The sequence below is a fragment of the Cibotium barometz genome, chromosome 19, assembly GCF_041138505.1.
Source record: "Cibotium barometz isolate CiBa-2024 chromosome 19, ASM4113850v1, whole genome shotgun sequence".
In the NCBI taxonomy this organism is placed as follows: Eukaryota; Viridiplantae; Streptophyta; class Polypodiopsida; order Cyatheales; family Cibotiaceae; genus Cibotium; species Cibotium barometz.
Genome location: NC_141064.1, coordinates 25,798,183 through 25,821,806, shown reverse-complemented (window position 1 = coordinate 25,821,806; position 23,624 = coordinate 25,798,183). Strand labels below are relative to the sequence as shown.

The 23,624-nt window shown below is 39.5% G+C and overlaps 1 protein-coding gene across 1 annotated transcript; it reads right to left on the bottom strand.

Annotated features, from left to right (window-relative positions):
* Window positions 1-11,254: 11,254 nt before the first annotated feature.
* On the bottom strand, window positions 11,255-20,391 carry LOC147628381 (GDSL esterase/lipase At1g71250-like). The gene is made up of 5 exons (XM_086813047.1): window positions 20,077-20,391; window positions 19,687-19,814; window positions 18,030-18,275; window positions 11,777-12,032; window positions 11,255-11,715 (listed from the first exon to the last, which is right to left on the bottom strand). Exons 1-5 carry the CDS (start codon window positions 20,345-20,347, stop codon window positions 11,483-11,485), a joined length of 1,134 nt encoding a protein of 377 aa, XP_086669173.1. The 5' UTR covers window positions 20,348-20,391; the 3' UTR covers window positions 11,255-11,482.
* Between the last annotated feature and the right edge of the window lie 3,233 nt (window positions 20,392-23,624).

The window sequence follows — 23,624 nt, the reverse complement described above, 5'->3', positions numbered from 1 at the left end:
TCCCAGGAATTCACTTGGGGCAATAATAGATAAAGGAATGAGCTGAGGAAAGCCAAGCTTGATAGATGCTATATAGCCATGCCCATTTGTAATAGATATATCAAGGTCTCTGTTCTCAAGAATATAATCCTCTCAAATCACTACCCACTTTTGTCTACATTAGATGACCATAACCATAAGGTTAGGGCTTCATGGTTCCATACAAACCCCCAGCTCTTCAAACTTCACTCAATCCAAGAGGCAAATCAAAAAATCTGGTCCTCTCATTTCTTAGGCAACCTCTATCCAACTAGGTAATGGTCAGCAGTTAAAGAAACTCAAAACTTTCTCTCCCTCACAAGAAAAAAAGTTATTGAGATCAAGAAAGATAGAAGAAATTTCAAATACAAAAGGCTACAAGAATTAGAAGTCCTCATCAATGAGAGCACCTCCTCCCTTCACGCTAAGGCCCTAATGCTCAGGGAAAGCTTTTTTGTTTAGAAAACGAAATCAAATGTTCCCATCTAAAGCTCTACCTTAGAGAGTGGTGGGCAGGTAAAGTCGACATACCTTCCAAAGGGATGTACACATCTTGAAGAAAAAACAAGCCAAGGAAGTCATCCTCCTTCTTCCAAATGTAGATGGCTCTAGGGCCTCTAATCAATATGAAAATGTCAATCTGGTCACCAGCACTTTTTTAATATCTTCCCCTCTCCCTAGGTCACTTTGACCTTTTGAAGACGTTAATATAACATTTCATTTCATTTCATTTCTCCCCTAACAAAGAAAAGAACATGCAAAAAATCTCTACTTGTCAGAAGGAAAGTTGTTCCCTCCTCTTTGGCTCTACAATTAGACTCAAACATCAGTCTCTATGAGATTAAGGATGCTATAGACTGCCTCAAAACTAGGAAAAGCCCTAGTATTGATGGCCTTCCCTCTCAATTCGCATCAAGGCTTAATAAGCTTAATTTTGAGAGACTTAGCAAGGTGAAATTACATGTGTAATGCTTTAATGATGGTGTCAGAAATGATGACCTAATAATGATGTGAGTAATGAAGAGTGATGGTATTAATATTAATGATGACCTAATAATTATATGAGCAATGAAGGATGATGGTATTAATATTAATGATGCAATCTAATAGAGAGTAATAATGATGATATTGATATTACTGCTGGTATTAACATTAGAATAAACCCTCATCCAGCTTTTTACATTGAGGTTTAATAACCTTAATATTGGGAGCCTTAGCAAGATATAATGAAAATGTGTAATGCTTTAATAATGGTGACCTAATCATGATGAGTGATGAATACATTATGGTATTAATATTAATGATGCAATCTAACTAATATAAACATTAATGATGATATTAATATTAATGATAATTATGCCTTAGGCTACATTAAACCCCCTTAAGGAGCACAAGTCCCAACACCCACACTCATATCCAAGAAGAGGCATAGTTTGGTACATGATGTGTATTTCTCGTTGATTTCCCTCTCAACAAAATGGCAAGCCGGCAGTCTGTGGTGACAGACTAGTCTGTGGTGAGACTAGTCAAGCAGTGTCATTAGAGACATGCACTCACCCACCACTAGAGTTTTCGGGTATGAACATCAACATGGTCACAGGGACACAGAGAACACCACTCTACTAAGAAAGCCTTCACTCTCACTCTCTCAGTTCTCACTTTGCATCTCTCCACTAACCATCTCACTCACTCTCTCATACATAGACAACATGTTCAATAGAACAAAGACACTACAGACTTAATCCACATAATGTAGAGAACTACAATGAAATGGACAGCTTGCTCTTAGTTATATTTTAGAAGCATTTCAGGCTAATCCAAAGCAATTGCCCAACACAAACTAACATTTCTTGAGTACTATCACTATAACAAGCTTCATGACACAACTATCAACTATCAATTAAGAGCATACAATGACTGCACCCTTCATACATTCCTTCTATCCGAGCATCTATCTCTATTCATGTCTAACACTGCATTACCCTTCGTCTCACTATTTGTAGTGACCGCAAAACCATAGATCTCCACAACCAATCAAAGCCAAGATAGTAAAAAAGCAAGTGACCGAGTGTGTGCCAGCCCGATCCACATTAACAACTCAAAAGGCTACAATGTGGCATAAGCAACTGCATATAGGACAAGTGTCACAACATCACTAAAACCCTACTCGCTATGGTAAGACAGGAAGACATCAAGAATGCTTTAATACCATTAAGCCGAGATGGCGGCCATGATATGAATCAAGGGTATCATCACATCAAAAATCGAAAAACTGAAAGCAACAATGCCCAAAAAAAGGAAGCGAAAAGGAGAAAACATCGCAAAAAAGAATGCAAGGAGTCTAAAAATGGACATTCACAATCTGCCCTCTTGCTCACAACTCTCGTACCCATCTGCAACACTTCCTCAAAAAACATCACCATGCCGAAGATCAACAAATCCCAGAGGTCAGATAAAAGGCTTGAGAAAAGTCTTTGCATGCCCATGATCATCCCCGATATGAGGAAGAAAGAGCATCAAGAGTGGGCAAGGAAGTGTAGGTTCGAAAAAATGCTAGAGCACCAGTGGGAAGAGCTAGAGGACCCCGAGGATGGAGGAACACTAATAAATCAGTTCCTGGAGACAAACACAGTTCACATAGAGGGGAAGGAGCCTACAAAAGTTTTAGAGCTCGTAGTGCATCATGCACTGTGATTACCAATGGATGGTGCGATGGACACAAATTTGAAGCCGAGGCTAGAAGAAGAAATTCCTAAGATTGGAAACATGCATCAGGTGAAGGACGTGGCAGATGAAACCCGACGAGAACAATTCACATTCTTCTTGCAGAACGTCATGTTTATGGACAAGACGGAGGACATGTCCAATAAAAATTACAGATTGCTTAGAGCAACAGAAGTAAGAGAAAAAATAAACTAAGCCACCATTTACAAAGAAAATTTGACGAAGAGGACAACCACCTAGGCTAAGGAGAAATAGCCCACTGTAGTACATGCACATCTACGAGCAATTGCTCAAGCTGCCAATAATCAGTGGATCGTCGGACAAGAGACGTCCATGTCAGACACCAACACAAGGAAGTCGAAGGTTCCTCGAAAGCTGCCAAGGTCACTTTCAGTTCATCTGAGGATGACATAGATGATGAGGAAGAATGGCAAAAAATTGCTCAAAAAGCCAGTGCACAAGAAGAGAAAACACAAGGTAGATGAAGAGATGCTACCTAACCCAGAAGAGGTCAAGAAACAAAGGGCAGAAGAAGAAAGAAAAAGGGAGCTGGAGGAGAGACAGAAGCAAGAAGCCGCTACAGAAGAAAGGAAGAAGAAACTTGAAGAAGAGGAAAAGAAGAAGGAAGAAGGAAGAAAAGAGAAAAAGGAAGAAGAAGAAAAGAGAAGGAAGAAGGAAGAAGAGAAAAAAAGGAAAGAAGGAGAACAATAGAAAAAGAAAGAAAAATCTCAAAAGGTAGAAGTGTTTATTCTAGCAGCAGATTTAAAGCCTTGGGTAGCAAATCTAGCATAGAAGGTGCAGGAAGAACCAAGCCACAACTTCAATCTACCCGAACATTGGAAGCAGGACTTCCCAGCTAGCATATAAACAAAGGGTTGTATCTATAGCCTAGACATCCTCTCACAGGCTCTCTCATCTGCGGAGGAGTATGAAAAGAAGGCCCAGAGCGCAATCAATGACGTGTGCCCAAAATCATAAGTAGCATGGAATGCTAGTGAACACCATGGCTAAAGCCAAAGAGTTAGAGAGCAAGTCACAGATAATGGCATAGAAAACGACGAGATGCAGAAAACGATTTCCATGGCAAAGAGGTCATTATTGCAACAAAAAGAGCTGAGTGAGGGGAACATCAGATCCCTCATCAGCAAAAGACACCTACTCCAAGCTCAAGTGGAGGGACTCCATGAAAAATTAGTAGAAGCAAGAAAGCTACCAAAGGTCTGGGGGCTGATACCATACAAGGACTGAAGAATGAAGTGTTGGATAGCACAACAGCGTTGGCTATAGCGCAATCAAGAGTCCAAGCCTTGAAAAACCAAGAAAAAGAAGAAGTTATGTGCCTACGCCAAAACAACAATGATAAAAACAACAAAGGCCAGACTTAGCAAGGTTTGGGATCAAGCGCTACAAGCCCTAATAGAGATTCATGAATAGATATCTTCCAAGCTGCAACAAGTCATCCATGACCTAGATAAAGATGATGATGCTGACGGGGAGCCGTAACCACAACAGCAACAGTGATAGCAAGCAAGTAAGCCAGGAGTCCCCCAAAACAATTACTTCATTAAAAGAAAAGCAAGTGGAAAATGAGAACCATAATCTAGCACAAGCTCTGAAGGCCATCACTTTGAAAGCGGAACATTGGGAAAAGGAGGTGAAGAAGTTAGCTGAAAGAAATAAGGTGTTGTAGCAAGAGTTGCAAGATGCCACATCCTCCAAAGAATATGCAAATATATTGAGAGAAGCTCTCCAAGACAAAGATAAGGCCAAAGATCAAGCAGAGGAGTATAAACAAAGGCTTGAAAGGAGTACTAAATTTGAAATAGACACCATCAATGAGCTGAATGCACTGGAATTAGAAATGCAACACTGCATGGAAAATGAGAATCAGCTCAAAGAAGAAGGGTCTAGAGATTGGGAAAGTTACAAAGCTGTCCTCCACATGCAAATAGAGGAGGCAAATCAGATGGCAAAAAGAGTGCAACAGACCCAAAAGACAAGGCTATAATGGAAGATAGAGCTAAGGGAAGTAAAAGAAGAAGTAGCCAGACTTCAAGCAGAACTCGCAAAGGTAAAGACCGATGCTGAGCTAGCCACTGAGAGCACAACAATGCTATCACCTGAAGTACCCAGAAAGGAAAGAGAAGAGCTATTGGTTGAGGTCCGAAAATTGAACGATGCCAACCAAGCCTTGCACAAAGAGAATGAGCACCTCAAAGACCTACTGGTCAACAGCTCAACAGCTCCGTGGGCCAGCCTGGACAATCCATTCTTTAAAGCTTTGCACGTGATGCTTTTGTATTTTCTCATCTTGAAGCCATTTACTGTCTTTGGAAAAGGTGTACCATCCAAGTTTTCTAAGGGTGAAGGCATTCTAGTTGATCGGATCTTTCACTATGAATGGTCCGATCCACCGGATTTTGAATTTTCCAAGGTGAGGAGGTTCCAGCTTGGCATTGTAGACCAATACAAGATCTCCTTTCTCAAAAATCTTGTGCTTGAGATGCCTATCATTCCAAGCCTTTCTTCTTAGATGCACTATCTCCACCTTTAGAGAGCTAATTTGCCTTTCTTCCTCTAAGGCTAAGAGTTCCTGTATTATGATCTCCCAGAATTCTTCCATTAGCAACTTCTCTTGAATGGCCACTCTCAGACTGGGTACCACAAATTCCATAGACATAACTGCTTCCAACTTGAATGGTGTTTGCCCAATTGAGATTTTGTAGGATGTGCAGCATGCCCATAGGGTGGCATCAGCTTATGGTCCCAATAATTTTTGTTAGCATTTACAATTTTATTTAGAATCTTGGTCAGAACCTTGTTGGTCGATTCCGCCTGGCCGTTGCACTGTGGGTAGTAGGGTGAGGACTTCTTGTGATTGATCAGGTATCTCTCCATCAACCCTTTCATTACTTTGTTCATGAAATGCATGCCCTGGTCTCTTTACCGCTCTAGCTTTCGGCCACTTGGTAAAATAGTCAGTAGCCACAATGATGTACTCACATTTGCTGCTTTTTGTGGGTGGCTTAATTGGTCCAATAAAATCCAATCCCCACTTAGAGATAGCGGCAGCATAGGTGAGATGGGTAATCTATCAGAATCCTTGGGGTGACCCATTCGCTAACAGACATCACAGTTCTTTGCTTCACTATTGGCATCCCTTATGACAGTTGGCCACCACAAGGTTGCTTGCAAAATTTTTCGAGCTATTATTTCTCCGCCATGTATCCTCCGGTGATCCCACAATGTGCTTCTCTTAACACAACTTGCTACTCATGATTCGGGACATATCTGCATAATATCTGGTCTATTTCTCTTTTGTAGAGCTTCCCAGTAATCATGGTGAAATTTATGCTTCTTAAGAAAATTCTCTTTTTCCTCTCAGTGGTTTACCCTTCCGAAAAAGTCCCATCTTTTAGAAACTGCATCATGTCACAATACCAGTTTATTGTGAATAAGTTGGTATCTGGGAGTTGATCTTCTACACCCCCCAAGGCAGGTTCTCCAAAATCTAGTCTGGACAAAAAATATGCCATTGCATTTTCTTTTTCGAGTGTGTGCTAGATGGTGAACTCAAATTCTTGAAGTAGGAGCATCTATCTTGCCATTTTTCCCACTAGAAAAGCTTTGTTCATCACCAAATAAATGAGATCTTAATGGTCCACATGGAAAACAATTTTTTTCCCAAGAGAGTGCGGGAACTTGTTCACAGCATAGATCAATGACACCATGCTTTTCAGCCAATGAAATGCTTTCTGACATTTCAGACTCCATTTATACTTTACATCCTTCTTCGTAAGTGCATATAATGGGTAAGCTACATGTGCTAGATGCTTCAAAAATCTCGCATGTCACTTCACCTTGCCAAAGGAATCTTTCAAGTTGCTTAATGTTCTGGGGAGTAGACATTTTGGATATGGCCTCCGCCTTAACCAGATCTATAACCAATCCTTGGGCTGACACAATGTGTCCTAACAGTGTTCCAAATTTTATTGCAAAAGCACACTTGGCCAGATTCAACTTTAACCTTGTATCTCTGCACCTCTGCAAACATAGCCTTAAATGATAGATGTGCTTTGCTTTATCTTCGAACACGCTGAAATCATCCACAAAAGCTTTCATGAAGTCTGTCAGATAGTCATAGAAAATCTCCTGCACCATTCTCTCAAAGGTGACAGGTGCATTTTTAAAGCCAAACATCATAACGGTCTCCACAAAGACACCCCATTCGTTGGTGATGAATGTGGTCTTCTCCCTGTCTTCTCGAGCCATCTTCACCTAATTTTATCCGTTGAAGCCATCTAAATAGGAGTACATCTCCTTTCTGGCTACATCATCCAGCAAGGAGTTCGTGAATGAGAGTGGAAAGGAATTTGAGTGAGTTGCGACATTCAACTTGCGATAGTCCACAGATTCTTATTTTCATATTCTTTTTGGGGACTACCACGATCGGGGATATCCAGGCAGCTTTTTCCACTAGCACTATAAAACCCACTCTTATTAATCTGTCAATTTCTTCTTTGACTTGTTTTGCATAATTTGGGTTCATTTTGTACCTCTCTTGTCTAACAGGTATAACTCCCTCTTTCAAGTTGATGCTGTGCTGGAAGAATAAGGTCAATGCCCTCCATGTTTTCGTATAACCAAGCAAAGACATCTTGGTATTCCTTTAGTAAGGATACCAACTCCCATTTGAATTCATCTTCCAATTCAAGATTGATCTTTACATGCTTTTCTTCTTTTCCATCCCCTAGATTTACCTCTTGTAGTTTGTCCGAGCTTACTTTTAGAGCATTGTTTTCCTGGTTCTCCTTTTGCTTTTGCACCCAGTCTCGAATCTCCTGGATCTCTTCTTCTTGCTCCAAATTTCGAGCCCATTTGATTTCTTTCGAGGCTTTTTCCTACAATTTCAAAATGTGCTTCTTTCTTCATTTGATTGTCTGGTGCCTCCTTATTTTCACCCTTTACTTCTACATAATGCCTTATTACTTCATCCACATTCAATATGTACAAGGACACCAAGTCCGAGTGTTCACAGAGTATTTTGTTCTCTTCGTCATCATCAAAGCCTTCTGACATGTTGAATGTTTCAACATGGACTGGTCTTTGAACAGGCTTTATTGATCCCCTTGCATCAAAGAGATCAACATGCACTTTTTCTTACAATTTCAAAATCTGCTTCTTTCTTCTTTTGATTGTCTGGGGCCTCCTTATTTTCACCCTTTACTTCTACATAATGCCTTATTACTTCATCCACATTCAACATGTATAAGGACACCAAGTCCGAGTGTTCACGGAGTATTCTGTTCTCTTCGTCATCATCAAAGCCTTCTGACATGTTGAATGTTTCAACATGGACAAGCTTTATTGATCCCCTTGCATCAGAGAGATCAACATGCACTTTCAACTTTTCTTTTCTGATGGTGATTCTATTCTTGCCCTAGTCTTACTTCACCTTGCCATGTCTCAACTAGAGCCTTCCCAATAACACCTGGTGTGATTTTCGGTGGTAATAACCACTAAGTTGTGACCTTTAAGTCATCTTATTTACATGGGACATTTTTTATGATTCCTTTAGATACTACTACCCTATTATCCACCATTATTATGTTGAACGGAATGGTCTCCCACTTAAGACCCAATCCCAATGCAGTTTCCTCAGTGATAACATTCACTCTGGATTCTTCATCCAGCAGCACTACATCATTGATAAGTACATTGTTCAGTTAAATTCTGACTTTTTCCACTTTATCATCTCTAGATACTAGGGGTTCTTTCACTTGCATATTGCTGCATTTCAAGATTTCTTTCTCTATTGAGTTCTTCAATTCCTTACTCAATCCTTCAATGCCTGCCATCAAGATTTTGGCCTTGAATCTTGGACATAAGTCCAACACTTGTCTTAGCTGAACCTGACTATCCACCAACAGCATTGACATTACATTGGTTTGTAACCAGTCAGCATTCTTCTGGATTTCTTCCAAGCATTCCTTATTGATAAACCCTTTCTCTTTTTTATTTATTGCATCAATTGCTTTACCTGCAACATCAATTCTCCGAGGCTTGCTTGTGCCTTCTCGATTTTCTTCTTCTTATCTTTCTTCTTTTTCACTGCCACTGGAGTGTCCTTCGAGGAGTCACTTGAATCGTCCTCTTCAGTAGTAACACTCTTTCTAGGCTTCTTCTTTTGTCTCCTTTCTCAACTTCTTTTTTCTGCCATTTTGACCAGCTCCACCAGTTCCTCGAACTCCTCTTCAGTTTTCGCTTGTTTTGTGCTAACTGCTACATAGATATCTAGCTTAAGCCCTTCGACAAACCAATCAATAACAATTTGCATAGAGAGTTAGGTTTGTTCTGCCACTCTCTACCTCAAGCTTAACAACTTTGTTAAATAAGCTTCCACATGCATATCCTCTTGTCGGACCTCTCTCATTTGATCACAAAGTTGAGTTGCACACTTTATTTTGCGAAATCTTCCCAAAAAAGCAATCATTACCTCCTCATAGATCTGGGAATGGACGTCGTGATATCTTGACACCCACTTCGTGGCTCTTTCTTTGAAAAGGTATTCATGAAAGCATCTTTGCGAATTTCACTCAACTCTGGCTCTTCCACATCCCGAGGTCTGGTGACTTTTCAATATTTCTCAAACCTCCTCACATGTAGATCTCGATCTTCCCCTTTCTCTCCTGAGAACACCAATAAATTTTTGACTAATGATGCCATTGCTCCCTTAAACCTTCTTCGAGGGTTTTGTTGTGGTTGTTCTTCTCGATTTTGCTGCTCCACCCTTCTTAGGATTTCCACACCTGAACTTTGCTCGGCTTCTCGCTCTTGGTACTCCTTTTCTTGGTCCAAGTTATGCCTGAATTCTGACACTTCTCGCTCGTGCAAGGCTGCAGAAGTCTCAGCAATGCCTTCTTGATCGTAAGGGTGCAAGGCACTCCCACCAGCTGCAAGATTCCTAGAGAGTCTCTTGGAAGGCATTACTTTTCACCATTTTTAGATCCATAAACATACATGAAGCATACCTAAAGCTGGTTGAGTTTTGTGTAGTGAGAAGCTCTCCATATTGACTTCTCCGAAAAGTTCCTTCCATGCTATGGTTTCTCCTCAGACTTGTTCTAAGCGAACCTACACTTTCCTTTGGCTGATGGTGAAGAATACTACTCGACAGAGGTTTTTCCTAATAATATGCTTGTTGTTCCTTAACAAGATCACCAGGTGTTTCTCATTGATTTCCCTCTCAGCGGAATGGCAAGACAACAATCTGTAGTATCAAACTAGTCAAGCAATACCATGGGAGATGTGCAATCACCCACCAGAGTTTTCGGGTACGAACACCAACTCTCAAATGGTAACGAGGACACACAGTACACCTCTACTGAGCAAACCTTCACTCCCATTCTCTCAATTCTCACTCTGCATCTCTGCACTAACTATCTCACTCACTCTCATACATAGATACCATGTTCACTAGAACAAAGACGCTACAGACTTAATCCACATAATGTAGAGAATAACTCAAAACAATGATGAAATGGCAAGCTTGCTCTTAGTTATATTCCAAAAGCATTTCACACTAATACAGAGCAATTGTCCAACACAGACATTTCTTGAGTACTATCACTATAACAAGCTTCATGACAACTATCAACTATCAGTTAAGAGCATAAAACGACTATACCCTTCATACATTTCTTCTATCTGAGCATTTATCTCTATTCCTGCCTAACATTGCATTACCCTTTGTCACTACCTATAGTGACCACTTGCCCTTTTATGTTGAGTCTTCTTGTGCTTGATAATGGCTCTCTGGTGGTTGCAGTTCGCCACCTCCACACGTGTGATACCGAGGTGGTGCTCATGACGTGGAAAGTGGATTGCCAACACCTTCTTCCACCACTGAGCTGCTGGGCATAACAATGTGTCACCAAAACTATACAAGTATATAATGTGCACATTTAAGACCAAGGTCTCTCTTGTATTGTGTGCTCTACAAGTATCTTGAAAAAAATAAGACTTCACAGTGTCATGGCCAATGTAATCCTCAAGAATGGCCAGTGCCTGCTATCTCCTCAAAGCTATAGATAACGCTTAATGGCCCTATTAGTGCTATCTACCACACAACCTCAAGTTGTCAATGCAACTCAAATCATGCCTAATGCTACCCAAATCATGCCCAATACTGCTCAAATCATGCCCAATGCTACACAAGGAGACATTCTAAGGGTTCAAGAAGTACCTCTACCTCCCCTTGTTTTGCTAACACAACTAGCCACAAGTCCAAGAATAACTCTTGTGAATCGTTTTCATGTGAAAGGATAATAGCAGATCAATTAAGATTACCTAGAGCAATTTCAGCAACCCAAGCTTAGTTACTGGCCATATTGAGAACCCAATTCCTATGTTTAAGCATAATGTTACTCAACCTCCGACAAGAGACATAATAATCTAATGTAGACACCGCCATTATAATATGTTTGCATCATCAAGGCCCACAAAGAGTGGCTAAGCATCCAAAGAAAGGGATATGCCAAACCAGAGACATTAAACCCAACACATGTAACCCCCATTGCACATTGGATCATATTTACTCCTCTAAGAACACCAGTTGCTCTAGTGTCCAAGCTCATTCTAACAGTTGTTAGGTGTAAGAAACGAATTCGTTTATTTATTTTTTTAAAGAACCAGGACAATTGCTGATTGGGGCTTGATTAGGGCAGGTTTAAGCGGATCGTTAGGGGCTAACGAGGCTGGATATGAGGGAGTCAAGGAGGGATCGCCCAAGGAGCTCATTGGTAGCCTCAGTAGGGTGGAAGGCATCCCACCAAACGTAGTCGGCCCTGTCGGGACAGGGCTTCAGCACGGGGAGGCAGAGCAGCTGCCCCTTGTACTTCCCGGCACCGCAGCAAGCCTCAGAAGCGAATAATTTTGCACCACAAGAGCACACCATTAGAACTTCCACTATAGCTACATAAATCTTAATGATGTAACTAATTAGTTTGATTAGGGTAATCAACATGATTGATACCGTATTTGCTAGGGTTGTGGACGTAGTCGAGCACGGGGTCGAAGGCATCTGCATAGATGAATCTCACACCCGGGAGCTTGGAGTTGAGCTGCTGGATGACCTCCTTGAGGCCAACATTGAAGTCCTGGCAAAGCGTGTTCACAAAATCAGAGCACTCCCCATTAACGCTCTTCTGCCTCACCAGCTGCGACGGAATGCAACCCAACGGCCCCACCCCCGACACAGCAATCCGGCGAGCCCCCAAATTGTACAATTGCTGCATCCAAAACGACACAATTTAGAGAGAGAGTGAGAGAGAGAGACACACACACACACCCCTCAGCCCTATGCTGAGGCATCCAAGAAATCTCGATGTCCAGTGGCACTTACTGCTTTAGTTTCACAATTCACATTCTTCTTTTTTTAGTCACTCTTCTTGTTTTTTAAGTGACTCAAAATAACTGGTTGTATTTTACTGTTATCACGCTCAAAATAAGTGGCTGTATTTTACTGGTATCACGCTCAAAATAAGTGGCTGTATTTTACTGGGTATGACATTCGTCAAAAAGCAACTTTGATATGGCCCCCTGTTTGCAATAGGGAGGTTCACTGTTCAAATTTACCCACTCTCAAAATGAAAATTGATGGCATTTAATTTAAGTATCTTACCTCTCATTATTAAAGAATAAATAAATATTCACATTTTGTAGAGAAAATTCAAGGCTTTTCTACTTAGGGTTTGTCAAAGCTCACTTTGATTCCTAGATAACCTCAATGCCATAGTCTCTAGCGTATTCAACCAATATCCAAGTGCACACTGCTCATGGTGGATGAAGTTCTCATGAGGTATTTGATTAGACTTAGATGTTGTGTCCAAGAGATATATCGATTTGGACTTGGATGAAGTGCCTAGGGTTTGATGGATTGATTCTAGAAGGATTTCCAAGTACGTGATGATCACAATGGATTTTTTTTTAAGGATTCTCTAAAATTAAGGGACTGTTTTCAATAGATATTGAAGTCACAAAATTATCCATACCAATATATGGCAGAGTTGGAGGGACTGAAGTCTAGGACCTACGAGTGGTTCATCTAAGCTTGACCACTTGGTCTTATTTTGAAAAAATAGATTTTGAAACCATCAAGCTTATGTGGTCTGATGATGTTCTTGGCCAATGGCATGCATGGAATTGCTATAAGAGCTATGTTAAGCCAAAAAAGGTGATCTTTGAAAACAAAAAGCTTAATGTTTCTCAACAAAAATACCCCTACTCATGAATTTGAGTTATAATGTGATTCTAGAGCCTTTAAAGGCATGTAGGCGGCGTTATCTGTTGGAAATTATTTCATCCCCAGATGGACTTTCCTGCATATTCAGCATATCTTAGCAGAGATTATTCTACATTTTTTCTACTATTTTTTTTGGTATTTTTTAGGCATTTTTAGCATTTCTTTGCTACAATCAAGTTGTCGCCCTGCTACAGCTGGCCGGCCAGCTCCTCTCCCACATATATAGGTGGCTTGGCTTAGCATCATTATCATCTCATTTTTTAGCTTTTGCAGTGATGATAGGCAGCATCTACGAGACCTCCCTCATGCTGCTCACATGATGTACTACCTTTTCTGGTGATATTAAGCAGTGATCTTCTTTTCTCCTTTATACTTGCTGTCCATATACAGTGTTGCAGTATTTTTGCGTGGGTATCTCAGCATAGTACCCATTCTTTCATGGTATCAGAGCATGTAGCATCTACACAAACCTGCATTTCTTTTCCCATGCTACTGTTGACTATTTTCAGCATATAGGAGCTGTTTACTCTACTGCATTTCCTCATCAGCAACCTGCGTTTTACAATGGATCCCTTGCTAGTCCCGCTCCATCACAACCTGGATCCCCTACTCCCGCCGCTCCACAAGTGGTTCCTATTCCCAATCTTTCCTCTCTGAGTTTCTCTCATCCAAGTCTTGCTCCCACCCCTGCCAACATACCATCCTACAATCCTCCGCAAAAAGTCAATGACTCCATGAAGCTTACAGCAACTAGCTATCATACGTGGTCCTTCTACACTCAGTTTTTGCTGGAAGGAGCCGGTGTGTGGATGGCCATCTCCACACCTCCCTTGGTGGATCCTACTTTGCAAAGCATATTGGATGCTTGGACTCGTCTTATCATCATCCATTGCATGATTCCATCCATACAGGCACAGTTTGTCTCCTCTCAGAGTAATGCTCATCAGATGTGGACAGAGATCCAGAGGAGGCATGGGAGAGTTTCGATAGTGAAGATTGCCAAATTGGAGTCAGATCTAGAGAAGCTTACCCCATCACTGAGTCAAATAACTTGATTAAGAAGATTGGAGAGTTCTCCCGTATTAAGCTGCAACAACTTGAGGAGTACGGGAGCACCATCAACAATCCCATCCATAACCTTCTTGGTAAGTTGCCTGCTTCCTTTGATTCTTTCATGGATAATATTTATTTCCGTGATCCTCTGTCCCCTTTTGAGGAAGTCGTGAGTTATCTCGATGACAATTGCATGCTTCATGAAAAAGGCAAGTCGGAGTCTGCTTTTGTTTCCTCTAACAAGGGCAAGGGTAAAGGCAAAGACAAAAAAGGAAACTCCAATAACAACAAGCAAAAGTCACCGCAAAGTCATCTTCTGACGATAACAATTCTAACAACTGGTCATTCAGAGGCCAAATGTTTTGCCCGACAGGTTGCTTCCACAAAGCTAAAGCAAAACAGGAGTCCTCCTCCGATGGCTCACACACTTCACCCCCACGACAGATGGCTCAGATACTTCAATCACATTCATCCATCCATTCATTCCCATCTATCTGATTCTTCACATCACATCCCATCACCTCTATTCACATGCCTTTTATAATCCGAAGGCCCACATGTCCTAGCACCACATGTGTAAATGCCCCTAAGCCCCATGTGCCTAGGCTATACATGTGCATACTAAAATCCCCTCTGTTTATAGCCACGATACTATCCAGTATGATTTGCACACATAAACTTCCTTCCCCTTCAAGAACATGGCTAGTAAGGACCTCCACCAACCAATCAAACAAAAGGTTGAACACATGAGCATCCTCTTCCACAAGGCATTCACCATCAAACATTAAGCTCAACTGAAATCCTCTTCAAGGCATTTATCTGCCACATCATCATCATAAGCATCCGATTAGGCAAAGCATTCAAATCATTACATTGATTAGTCTGACGTCAATGGCATTGGCATGAGACTGGCAGGCCTTCTGCAGTCTCCCAGAGGAGATCCAGGTGGAGAGGTTGAGTCACTTCAGAGGGGGGTTGATTATGAGGGATGATATTCAGGAGGCACTCACAGAGGAGTGGTTCACGCCTCTCGAGCCAGTGGCCCCACGGTGGATGGGAGCCTTTACACAGTTGGAGATCCTGATTGCTGTCAGAGCTTGCACTAAGGATGGCAGATGCCTCTACTATGAGATTCAGGATGAGGGCAGACTTCAGAGAGTGGAGGTGGAGTCGCCTTTGGTTGCAGAGTGCACCTTTCAGAGGATACGGGTAGTGGCCGCCGCTTCTCGGAAGTGGCATATTGACCCCGACCCTGCTGATGTGCTCCCGGATTGGTGCATATGGGCATATGCAGCGCGCCCCTTGGCCCGGCTACAGTGGGACCCCGGGGAGTACGAGTGGAAACTAGGCAACAACTCACACATATGTACATGCTGCTACTCTTCCTCTTCAAAAATTGCATGCACATGGCACATGTGGCTTTTCATCTCCAATGCTATAAACTACTTGTTGACCTTCAGTTCTTCTTGGACAATTGTCTTATTCCCATGCAACGCACAAGCTGCAAACAACTTCCCCTCCAAGTCTTGAAACATAGAACTTGATCCTTAAGACCAACAAACCTCTCCATTCATGATTCAATAGTAACAACCCGATTAGAAGTTTAAGAGGTACTCACTTTTGCATGACTTTCATCCAAACTAGCTACCAAGCTTATCTTTTTCTCCTTCTCCTTCGCAATCTTCACAGCTTCAATGTAATCCCTCAGATCTTTGGTATATACCTCTCCTTTCTAATCTTGGGGTCACTTCAATGTAATCGCTCGGATCTTTGGTATATACCTTCTTTCTAATCTTGAGGTCATGAGACATAACAAAACAATCTAGCTTCATAAACTCCTCATGGGATGATTTGACAACAACCCCATTCCCTCTAGCCTTGACAAAGCCACTGCATTTTTCAACCTTCTCCAAATTCGTGCAAACCTCAATTCATACCTTTGAATTGTCTCTTTCTCCCCCTTGCTCAAACCATGGAGTTCTTTCCACACTTTCTCCAAAGATTCTACCAAAGCAAAAGCATGTTCTACGGCCCTGTTAACATAAACCCAATATTGAGTCACTTTAACAAGTAGCCCTTAGAACCAACAACCCTCAAGAAATAAAGGAATAACCTCCGCCACATCCCTCCAAAATTTGGAAACCCTCTCCTACCCCCCGCGAGGGGATCGCCAAGTGATAATAAATTTAGAAACATTAGAGCATAAGTCAAAATGGTTTGGGATAGGGTAAAATCCTTGTGAGAGGGTAAAGGAGAGGTGAAAGTAAACTCCATGTGAGTGGGTTAAGGATAGGCACAAGTAAATATTAGATAGACACCATAATAAAACAACACTCAGAGCTAAATTCCATTATGTTTCTTATTCTCATTCATAAAACCCTTTTAATGATCCCTTTAAAGACCATGTAAACACTCTCTAAAAGCTCCCATATAAAAATTCTTTAGCTTCTTGTTTGAATGACCTTCAAGGAGGGTGGTTGCAAGATCAAGAGGGCACGAGAGAGAGAGAGAGAGAGAGAGAGAGAGAGAGAGAGAGAGAGAGATTCCTCCTCATTCCTCCTAGAGCAAGATCTCAAGATTGCCTTGTGCACATAAAGCCATGTGAGAGATGTATGTAATGTGAGGATCTAGCTAATAAAGCCATATTTGATTAAAAGAATTTGAATCTTTTCCTCTTAGTATCTCAAAATGCTTCCCATTTATTTTAGTGACCTTAAAAGCATCATGGATACTATGTAGATATGAAAATATATACATATCTACAACATCAAGGTTGCTTTTTAACAACAACATCATTCCTATTTTTGAGCATTTGGCCATTAAAAAACCAATATGGATCCCAAATTTCTTTTTGCTATTAATTAATTAGTTGAGGTAAAAGGACCTTAGGCTTATGTTTAATTTTCTTTAGTTTTATTAACTTTAAGCGGGAGATTAAAAAAGAGAAAAATCTAGAATGTTCTCAACTCGTCCGAGAACTGCCTCAACGTAAGTATAAGACAACGCAACTCATCCTGGTCAAAAGGCCACGAGGGAGAGGGGATATGATGAGAGAGAGAGAGAGAGGATGCGGTAACAAATGAGTAGACAAACTCATCTTGGGCGAAAGGCCACGAGAGAGACAGGGGACACGGTGAGAGAGAGGATGTAGAGTTCTGAGAGACTAGCTACATTGAAGTGAAGATGGACGAAGAGAGAGCCAAGAGAGACACTAAGGTATAAACCTTAGAATGCTAAGGTTTAAACCTTAAAATTCCATTAATTAATTAGTGCCCAACGGGCAATAATTAATTAATTGAAGTCATGCCTGAATAAGTAGTGTTAATATTATAAATATCCATTCATATTGAGTGGCCATCAAAAAATAAGGTAAAAGACCATTTATTTTGAGTAGCCCTCAACTAGTAAACCAATCAATTTAACGGGAGAACCAGCCCATAAAAAATAATGGCATGTCCAAGAAAAGTCCTCTATGCCTACCTCCACATCCCTTTGTTCATACTTCACCATAAGAGAAAGGGTGAAAATACGAACATACCTTTCAATAATAAAACACTAGGGAAGAAAACCATAAAGAAAGATCGGCCTATTTAATTTGGCTGCTACAAAAGAGATTTGGTGCCCTATTTGGGAAAAGATCTGTAGCTTAGCCTAGAATTTGTTCAATTTCTAAAAATTGCATGAGAAAACATCTTTAGATTCATCCATCAAAAATTTGGAGAAAGAAAAATGTATTTTAAGATTTAATTATATTTAGATTGAAGTATGAAGAAAATGCTTGTTCAAAATTACAATTTGGTGAAAATGGTTTTAGGAACACGGATATTACATGCAATTGCAAAGGATAGCGCATATAATTATAATTACATATAAAAAGAGAGAATTAAAGATAGCCATGCAAGAAGGAGAAGGCATAGATGATTGCACTCACCGTGAGTTGTGCTGCTGTTTTTTGAAGGACCACGTTTTGGAACTGGGTCGGGGTGTAGACCTTATTGAGGGGGGAGTAGCTGAGCAGGTAATTGTTCACGTAGTCGTTGCTCCCAAACACAGTGGCAAACAAGGACCTGCCAAGTAGCTCCTTGGTTGCCTGCTCTCCTAGAATCTGTTGCAGCTGTTGCACGTTGTTCTGGAACCAAATCAGTTGTGTGTCGAAATCAATTCGCCCAACCTGAAATTATTAACAACCCAAGGTCTTAAATACCTTTATGATCCTACACAATAAGATACAAAATGAAGTTAACATTGGAATTTTGCCTTGTGGAAGCATTTATAAGAAAAGGCCAATCCTTCATCCTCCAGGTGAAACAATGTTTTACCCAAAACAATTTTAAAAGTGATAAAAAGAACTGTGCCCCAAGCTCACTTTCCTTCTTCTTTTTTTCATGGAAATACCAATGTCAAATTTCTAAAAAATGAAATATGCTTGGAATAAAGATAGGGTTGCTTTTTTAGATTAGATAAAAACTTAACGTTTTCTCATTTCTATTGGTTATTCAATGATTGTACAATAAAATACAATATAAATAATACAAAAATCTCTGGTTTCGGTTTTAAAAAAATTAAAATAAAATACAATATCAAACCCAAAAAGTTTATTGCAAAATTCTAAGGGCCATACTCAATTGAAAGTTGTTTTTTAAAGACTCATTAAGAATTATTTTTTTTGTTATGCAACCCTCAACATGATGTTGTTAACTACAACATTAACGATACTCATCACCACTAATAGTTTTTAGGCAACATGTGACAATGGCTCTAAATGCCTTATAAACCCTGTCATCTCTTAAGATTTGGCATTGGGTGAGATTAACAATCAAAAGTTAGGCACACCACACTCATGGTAACCAAACAATGAATCATGAAAAAAAGGAGTACTTTAAGAACAAGCTTCAAATAATTGTGAGTGGCAAGGGAGTCACAAAGAAGATGACTAATGGGGTCCTTCTAAAAAACATGTCCTCAAGTATGCTTTTTCTAGAGTCACTCTCAATGGTTGTCAATAAAGGGTTATGGGTTTACACACTTCCCCTGGTCATGGAATTCTAGCTTAAAAAATTCCATGATTTTTCACTTTTGGGGGAGATCTTCTCACCCAAGCCCTGCAAATAAGTGTAGCAAATTAGAGGTGGAAGTACGGTCACAACCATGTTCAACAAAAAAAGTGAGAGAAAAATGTAACTCAAAGAGTTTTGAATCCTCAACCTCTAGGGCTCTAGTGATGCTCAAGCCACTTGGCCCAATCCTTGGATAAAGTCTAAGACACATAAACTATAAACTATGTCCAATGTGGTTTGTAAGAAGCCTAATCCTTGGATAAAGTCAAAATACATAAACTATGTCCAATGTCGACACCCTTTGTAGACCCCACTTGCAACGAAAGAATTCCATGTAAGTTCTTAGATGTAGTGGTTAAATTTATAGGAGACGCATTTTCCTAACATTGTTTACGAAATGCAAATTGCTAACAAAACGATGTAGAGCTACTGATAGTGCTAGCTATCAACACCGATTAAAAAGCAAAGTGCTAGCTAATGCAAGCAGGAGGTTGATTTGCGTGGGTTTTGAGGGAAGCAGAGGGCGCTTACAAAGTTGAAACCGCTGCTACGAAGGATGCCTCCAGCTGCGGAGGCGTAGTTTACTCCTTGAAGCAAGGCTTGGCCCTTGGTGGTAGGATCAAGGTATGGGGGAGGGAAAGGCACGTTGATATGCTCAGCTGCATTACAAAAGACCCTCCACAATGGTTAAGCTTCAACAACAACAACAACACACACGAGGAAACCTATCTCTCTCTCTCTCTCACACACGCACGCACGTGTACAAGGGAAACCTATCCCTCTTTTTCTCTCTCTAGCGCACGCACGCACACGTACAAGAAAACCTACCCCCTCTCTCTCTATAACACACACGCGCACGCACATGTACAGTATTTCAGGTTAGATACATTGCGTGAGTGAGTGAGCGAGCCATCTTTTTACCAACAACGTCAAGAACCGTCTTGCCATTGCAAAACCTCCCAGTAGGGCCTTTGGGGAAGTCAATCCCGAAGGGAGGCTGGTTGGCCCGGGCCACAGACACAATGTAGTTGTTGTTGCCGACATCTACAAGGGAGTCACCAAAGATGAAGAAGGCAGGGAAAGGCTGAGTCGAAGAGGCCCCGTGTTGCCCTTGACCTTGTGCTCCTGCTACTCCAAAGCTGATCACAATTGAGAGACAAACAACAAAGGCGACGTTTCTGCAGCAGCCCATGGTGATGGTGCCAGAAGGATCAGCTGCTACACTCAAAACATCAAGCTATGGATGGCCAGAGAGATCAGCTACCCCAAAAAACATCAAGCTGGCAATTAATGGAAGGCCATGTAGTATGCATGCACTCGCTAGACACGTCAAGCTAGCACTTAATGGCAGGCTATGCACTAGCTAGCTGTGTCCGAGGGAGAGAGAAAAAAAAAACTCAGTGCTCCTGTAAAATTCATAATCTCATTTGTAAATTTTATTTTTACAATTTTAAAGATCACAAAATTTTAACCATTTTAGTTATATTTTAGAAGAAAAACTTGTAAATTTTAAAATTGCAAGTTTTAAGATGTTAGAATAAAATATTCTCAATGAACACTGACTCTTATCGGGAAAAAAAAGGAAAAAGAAAAAACCTTACCGTAGCATTTTAAATGTCGATGTTAAGTAAAACCTTAATAATGTGACAGCCGAATCAACGACCACCCCCACCCGTCAAATCAAGTCACAGCCACACTGTGACATTATAAATGCCAATGTTAAATAAACTCTTATTGTTACAATAAACTAGCGGCTAGCCGAATCACCGACCTCTGGAACCCGGTCAAATCTAGTCCCTCCAAGTTCCAACCGAACATTCGTGAAGGTTGCTAAACCCGGGGGTGAAAAATGTAACCTTGCTAATGAAAGGGATGTTTAAAAAATTATTGCACTTGTACATATCATGATTTTAATCATTTTTTTACTTGTGCCTATCCTTTTCTTGGCTCTATTTTGAAATCTATGGTTCTTTTTCAAATCTTTAAAAACAAATTAAATTTATGTTTGTTGGAAAAACTATGAAATATCATTCAAAGGGAACATTTGTATTAACCCATATATCGAATATATTGTTGGGCAAATTAAAAACTTTCGAGAAGGTCAAAAATTCAGTACAAATATTTACTCGTTACACCCTTGAAACTTGAAAGTTGAGTGGACAGCCTATTACCTAGGTAGCAATTCCCAATGTTCCAAAAAAAAAACAAAAATATTGACAAACCGTAAAACTTTTAAATTAACACCTCCCCCTCCAATTGTTAGTACAACTAACCGATGTCTAGTGTCACATGAGTGATAAATTTAGAGGGTTGCCCTTGAAAGAAAAAAGGTTCTTTAGTATTGAAAAATTCTGGAGTATAATTATTAATACCTTTTGATCGATTAGGAAAAAACAACCCTTTGTTTCATCTCATGCTTTTGGAAGGATATAAAAGGTCTTTAAAATTTATCTTCAATATTTTTCTTTTTTGTACGGTTTAAAATTTAAGTATAGGGACTGAAGCAATGCCATAAATAATTATTTTTTTCTAACCAATGAAAAAAAGGACAACCTTTAAGCTCAACCGATTTTTATCAAAAATTTGTATAGATTAATCGGTTTTATAACTTCTTCTTTTTTTAATCTTTAAAATTCAGTCTAAGCAAAATTCTAAGCAATTTTTCTCAATTTGAGAGGTCAAATTTACATTAAAGTTTTTCTAACACTAGACTGGAGAGTGGAGCCCAAAGGTGCCACTACCTAATCGGTTGATGCCCACATGGCCATGCCTCAAAAATTAATAGCATGGGTGCCTCACAATAAGTGAAGATTCATTGTGGTATCAAATGAGTACTACAAGTTTTTTCATCTCCCTCTTTAATGTTAAAATTTCTTATGAATGTATAGATGTATCTCTTAAAAGAATTTAAAAGCTTATTGAAATCTTTAAATTTCTCATGAATGTACACATTTCATTGAAATATTTTTTAAAGGCATAGTTTTACAATTAAAAAAATAACTTCTTACTATGTTGAAATGATTTTGGGCTTTTTGCTTTATGTCAAAAACTTGAAATCTTACATGTACAAGCTTTTCATATTTGTTATAGGAAAAGAACTACATAAAATGAGAAGGGGTTGGTGGCCTAGGATTGATCAAATGGCTAGGACTTTTTTGCATGTTAACTTAATATTTTATGCTAAGTCCTGCATGCTTGGCTAACTATAGTTAATATGTTTTTTGTGATTTAAGTAGCATATCTCATATTCGTCATTTTGGTGGGCAAGTTAATTGATTGCATGATGGCGGAATGTATGTGAAAGAAGGGTAGTCTCTAATATTTAATTGTTGAGGATTTTGTATGTGTGCTACCTCTAATAGCAATTACAACTTAAAATACGTACAATTGTTTTATTTGTTTTCTTGTTGGTGATCCCTTTCTCTTGGCTATTTTTTAATGTGTAGCATTAAGGGTATTCACTAGTGGCACTTAATGTTAATTTCACTTTCAAATAGAAGTTTAATATTTACATTTTAGAATGATTTGTTAACCATTTAGTTTATTCTTCAATTATTTTAACTATTATATTTTCTAATACATTAGTTCTTTGTTTTCAAATATATCTTTGTTTATGTATTCTATTCCATAGGTATATGTTAAAGTATGTTTTGTAGTATATGTTAAAGTATGTTTTGTAGCTTATTTGCACTAGTTTAGAATTTAAATCTGTTTAGAGCTTGTTTATACTTAGCTTGAGATTAGTTGCTACTTGTTTACTAAATTTCTTTTAGGGTTGTATGTACTACAACCTTAATGTGGTCTTGATATGTTGTGCTAAGTTCATATGTATTTTTTTCTTGATTGAAATTTTCATTATTAATACTTCTACTTTGAAATGGCTTCCAAAGCTTCTCTTAATAGTTTTTAACTAAGCATAAAGAATGAAACAATTGCAAATAAAAGGACATTATGTGCAAATGCATTTTATAACTTGTTTTTTTATAGATTTTAAAATTTTTAAATAAAATATAAATAAAAATCCTTGAATTTTATGATTTTTAATAGCTGAGAAAATATTTTCACATGAGAATAAAAATGTTGCAACATAATTCTATAAAGCTTTACAATTGTAAGATGCTTTACAAATGGCCTTGCAATTCTGCCTAGATGAAAGGCACTATAAAAGGTTGCACAATATTGGGGCTATTTTCCTAAGTTATTTGTAGACTTAGCCAAAGTTTCAATAGAGGTATATAAAATCATGGGCCTTTTTATATACCTCAGAAGTCTGTAAAAGCTATGGGCCCATCATGGAGGCTATTTTCCTAAGTTTTTTCTATACTTAGCCAAATTTTTAATATAAATCTAAAAAAGTTACATGCCTTGTTATACATCTCGAGAAAAAGCCTCGGTATAAACCAAAGTTTATACCAAGGCACAATTTATTATCCTCATTTAGGGGTATGTCATGATTATACAATGAGCCT